The sequence below is a fragment of the Colossoma macropomum genome, unplaced genomic scaffold (assembly GCF_904425465.1).
Source record: "Colossoma macropomum unplaced genomic scaffold, Colossoma_macropomum, whole genome shotgun sequence".
Lineage (NCBI taxonomy): Eukaryota > Metazoa > Chordata > Actinopteri > Characiformes > Serrasalmidae > Colossoma > Colossoma macropomum.
The window spans coordinates 41,487,247-41,492,111 of record NW_023494802.1 but is presented as its reverse complement, the minus strand read 5'-3'; the positions used below and the strand labels follow the sequence as shown (position 1 = coordinate 41,492,111).

The 4,865-nt window shown below is 45.7% G+C and overlaps 1 protein-coding gene across 2 annotated transcripts in view; it reads right to left on the bottom strand.

Annotated features, from left to right (window-relative positions):
- Positions 1 to 239: 239 nt before the first annotated feature.
- Positions 240 to 4,865, bottom strand: part of ephb4b (eph receptor B4b) — a 47,482-nt gene continuing 42,856 nt past the window's right edge. The window contains exons 16-18 of one of the 2 annotated variants that reach the window (XR_005008457.1): positions 3,356 to 3,514; positions 1,004 to 1,829; positions 240 to 914 (exon numbers count right to left, since the gene is read on the bottom strand). Coding sequence is in view for 1 of the 2 variants with exons in the window: in XM_036591563.1 (XP_036447456.1) it covers positions 1,727 to 1,829; positions 3,356 to 3,514 (262 nt within the window). In the remaining variant the exon portion in view is untranslated. Of the gene's footprint in view, positions 1,830 to 3,355; positions 3,515 to 4,865 lie in introns of both variants that reach the window. The other variant, XM_036591563.1, reaches the window with a different exon arrangement.

Genomic DNA, 4,865 nt, shown 5'->3' with positions numbered 1-4,865 from the left:
ACCTATCGCTGTATATTGCGGTCATTTCACGATTTTTTTTACTTTTTGTTGTATAACAGTGAACATATGACGACACAGCACTGTTTAATGCAGAAACCTTCACTTTATAAGTACTTTATGGTCACAAGTTACCGCCGCGAGTCTCATTTAGCAGCTCAGCCAATCAGACTTTAGGACTGTCCATTTTATAGTATAACATAACATAATTATAATTATTAATAAGCATTCTGAGTCCAGAGTGGGAGGGACATCATTGACAATCTTTATTGTGATTGGTCAGAAAGACTTACACACACTTTGACTGCCAGCTGCAGTAAAATCTCCCAAAGTTTATTCATTTCCTCAAATATGAATTCAGTCCTCAAATTCAGTTTTTTTCTTTTTCAATTCATACAAAAAAGCAAAACTATAATTACAAAAAAATATCCTTGGCTTATTAGAATAGTTATAATTATAAAAGGACCTTCAATATGAAGATCCTGCTTTAAACTCCCAGAATTCAAACAGGCAAGTATTTGCCATGGCAACCACTCGGGGTCAAAGGTCAAGGCAAGGTCAAGGCTGGTGATGGTGAAAGGCTATCGGTCGGCTCTGTGGGGGGCGGGTTACGTCTGGATCAGTCCAAATCCATAGGCCACACCCCCATCGTGTCCATATTCACAAGATTACCGTGGTGACCGCAGTTGAGGCCACGCCCCCTCTTTTTAAGATTAATGCATATTTATGAAGGCGAATCCACCTTTAATTTGAACCCTGAAGGAACGGAAGTGAACACAGCTGTTCAGAAATTCAGTCCTTCTTCTCTCTTTCATCATCCCTCGCTCTCTCCACGCCCTCACATGCAGCAGAGGGTGTGCGGGCCTGAAAGTGCTGTGTGTTCTCTGGGATGGAGGGATCCTGAGGGAGGTGTAGGTCTGTGCGTCATACACAGGAGAGAAGGATTAAAACCGAGAAGTAAAAAAAGAGAAAACATCGCTAAAAAGGCCAGAGTTTGCATTTTTACACATAACGGAGATCTCGGCATCGTCTCCGCATTGTCTCCACATCGTCTCCGCATCGTCTCCACATCGTCTCCGCATCGTCTCCACAACGTCTCCGCATCGTCTCCGCAACGTCTCCGCAACGTCTCCGCATCGTCTCCGCATCGTCTCTGTTTCATTCTTTCCGTCCTTTCATACCGTCTTTCTCATTTTCGTTTCTCCTCGAATGTGATTGGCCGGACTGTGAGTGTGAGCCAATCAGGCTCTGGCGCCGCAGTACGGAGGACAGTGATTGGTCAGTTAATGCGAGAAGGCACTATGATGCAGTGATGATGTCATCTCCTTGAGATAATCCTCCCACGAGGACACTGGGAGGTGATTGGCTGAGAACACAGTAGGCTGGTGATGCTGGTGATGGCTGTGATGTCATCCCTTTTAGGAGGATTCTGATTGGCTGTTGTGGGTGCTGGACTGGAACCGGAAGTGCAAGGGAAGTTTTTTTCTGTTGTCTAAAGGCTTTTCCCAGTCATTTCTGTGAGTGTGTGTGTGTGAGTGTGTGTGTGTGAGTGTGTGTGTGTGTGAGTGTGTGAGAGTGTGTGTGTGTGTGTGTGAGTGTGTGTGTGTGAGTGTGTGTGTGTGTGTGTGTGTGTGTGTGTGTGTGTGAGAGTGTGTGTGTGTGTGTGAGTGTGTGTGTGTGAGTGTGTGTGTGTGTGTGAGTGTGTGTGTGTGTGTGTGTGTGTGTGTGGTCAGTATCTGAGTGAGTTTTTGCTCTGAACTCTCATCGTCTGGATGCTGGATAGAATCTTCTTCTGATGACCAGCCAGAGTCACACCGATACGCAACAGATCCCTGAGAGAGAGAGAGGGAGGGAGAGAGAGAGAGAGAGGGAGACAGAGAGAGAGAGAGGGAGGGAGAGAGAGAGAGAGAGAGAGGGAGAGAGAGAGAAAGAGACAGAGAGAGAGAGAGAGGGAGGGAGAGAGAGAGAGGGAGGGAGAGAGAGAGAGAGAGATTAGTTCACGCCTTCTGTAAATCAAACCCACATGCAGTTTTATCTCTAACATCATCACAATTATCACTCACAGCTTCACTAAACCTGATCTGCACTCACACTGACCGAGACCGCACACACTCAGAGAGCACACACACACAGCATACACACACACACTCACACACACACACACACAGCATACACACACACACTCACACACACACACACACTCACACACACACACACACAGAGCACACACACACACAGCATACACACACACACTCACACACACACACACACACTCACACACACAGAGCACACACACACACAGCATACACACACACACACACTCACACACACACACTCACACACACACACACACACACACACACACACACACACACACAGCACACACACACACAGCATACACACACACACTCACACACACACACACACAGAGCACACACACACACAGCATACACACACACACACATACAGAGCACACACACACACAGCATACACACACACACACACACACACAGCATACACACACACACCCATACAGAGCGCACACACACACACACAACACACACAGAGCACACACACACACAGCATACACACACACACACATACAGAGCGCACACACACACAGCATACATACACACACACACACACACAAACATACACACACACACACTCAGAGAGCACACACACACACAGCATATACACACACACACACACACACACACAGAGAAACCCTGATCTGATTTATTCAGGCAGTAAATACATCATTTCCATAGAGATACATTTATATTAACAACACTAAATAACCACCATCAACCTTTCAACACTAATACAGTACAGCACAGACAGAGAGGAGGAGAGAAGAGAAGAGAAGAGAAAAGAAGAGAAGAGAAGAGAAAAAGAGGAGAGAAGAGGAGAGAAGAGAGAAGAGAAGAGAGGAGAAGAGGAGAGAAGAGAAGAGAAGAGAAAAAGAGGTGAGAAGAGGAGAGAAGAGAGAAGAGAAGAGAAGAGGAGAGAAGTGAAGAGAAGAGAGAAAGAGAGAAGAGAAGAGAAAAGAAGAGGAGAGAAGAGAAGAGGAGAGAAGAGAAGAGAAGAGAAGAGAAGAGAGAGAGAAGAGGAGAGGAGAGAAGAGGAGAGAAGAGGAGAGGAGAGAAGAGAAGAGAAGAGAAGAGGAGAGAAGAGGAGAGGAGAGGAGAGAGAGAGAAGAGAAGAGGAGAGAAGAGAAGAGAAGAGAAGAGGAGAGAAGAGGAGAGGAGAGAAGAGGAGAGAAGGGGAGAGAATAGAAGATAGAAGAGGAGAGAAGAGGAGAGGAGAGAAGAGAAGAGGAGAGAAGAGAAGAGAAGAGGAGAGGAGCTGAACTCACTCGGTGGAGATCTGAGCTACGAGCTCGAAGCTGGTGAATCCAGCCTGAATGAAGTTCTCCTCGTATCTCTCCATCTTAATGAGCCTCAGCCACTCGCCCACCGAGCCACACTGAGAGAGAGGAGGAGGGGGGCGCTGGTCCAGCAACGGGGGGGACAGCCTGAGAGAGAGAGAGAGAGAGAGAGAGAGAGAGACATTAGGGAAGAGGAGAAGATTAAACCCATTATTTATGAATAGCCATGTTTTGTGTCTGCTATAACAGGCTGAGTATCAGGCGCTACTGGGGCGGCTAAACTAATAAAGCTGCTAAACTTGGTCCAGCTCAGGCGGCTGATGACCGTCAGGGGTGCGGGAGGGTGTCTTAAGTTTGGGGGGCTAAAATTTTGCAATATGTATTTTTTGTTTTTGCTAATTGACATGAACCTGTGACACAGCGCTATAACGAGGCGAGAGACCATATATACAGATAACTGACCGCCGACACACATCGCTCTGCTTTTTGGCTCTGGATGAACTTTATGCAAATGAGCTGAGCAGCAACCAATCAGGTTGTTGATGGTACAGCTACTGCAGATTTTTGAAATATGAAATACAAACCCTGCTCTAAAACAAGCACACAGCTCTGCACTGCACTCAAACCACTGTAACGGTCAGAATGATTCATCTTTATTATTTTTAACAGTTCCAGCCTGAAATCAGGGGGAGCAGCAGCCTCAGCACTTCCTGCGTCCCTGACCGTCACTGATCTGAGCGCAAAAAAGCTAATGATGTATGCTAATTTGAGCTGTTCTGGTTTTTCTTTAACTACAAAAACAAGCAGAGCCCATTTAATGCAAAGCGCCCAACACGCAAAACGTACTTCTCCATCCAAACCGCAGTAAAAAGCTCCTCACTCAGCCTGAAAACCTGCACAGGCTTAGCTCAGTGCTAACTGACGCTAACACGCTTCCATTAGCCGTTAGCTGCGTTAGCTTCGTAGCTCCAGTGCTAAAGCTAAAGACGCAAACTTCAGACACCAAACACTCCTCGACTGATCAGCTACATTTAGAGCCATTCGATGCAATTTCAGCTTTGGAGCCGAATTCTGAATGAAATATTTGATTTGAATATATTAAAGGGGAATTCCACCAAATGTTCAAAATTCCTTCATGATTCAGTGTGTGAGGTGTAATCAGAGTGATTCAGAGTGGTTTGGTGTGAAATGGTTCAGATGTCTTTACAGTGGTGGTGATAGGAACCAGGGGTCGCCATGACTACAACACAGATATAGACATTTTATTTACTATCCAGAACCACCAGTGAACCTACACGAGTCTTCTGAGTTTATATGAATGTTGATGATGAAAATAGTGGAAAATCTGAAATAATAAGTTTTCTTTGGGGACTATTTTGCCTCACAGCGCCCTGCATGTATCCCTCCACCATGAATGGAGTTTAAGTTCTCTAAACTATCATAAAACAGTGTCTCAGTCATCAGGCAGTGAATTCATAACCATTTACTGTAGGAACTT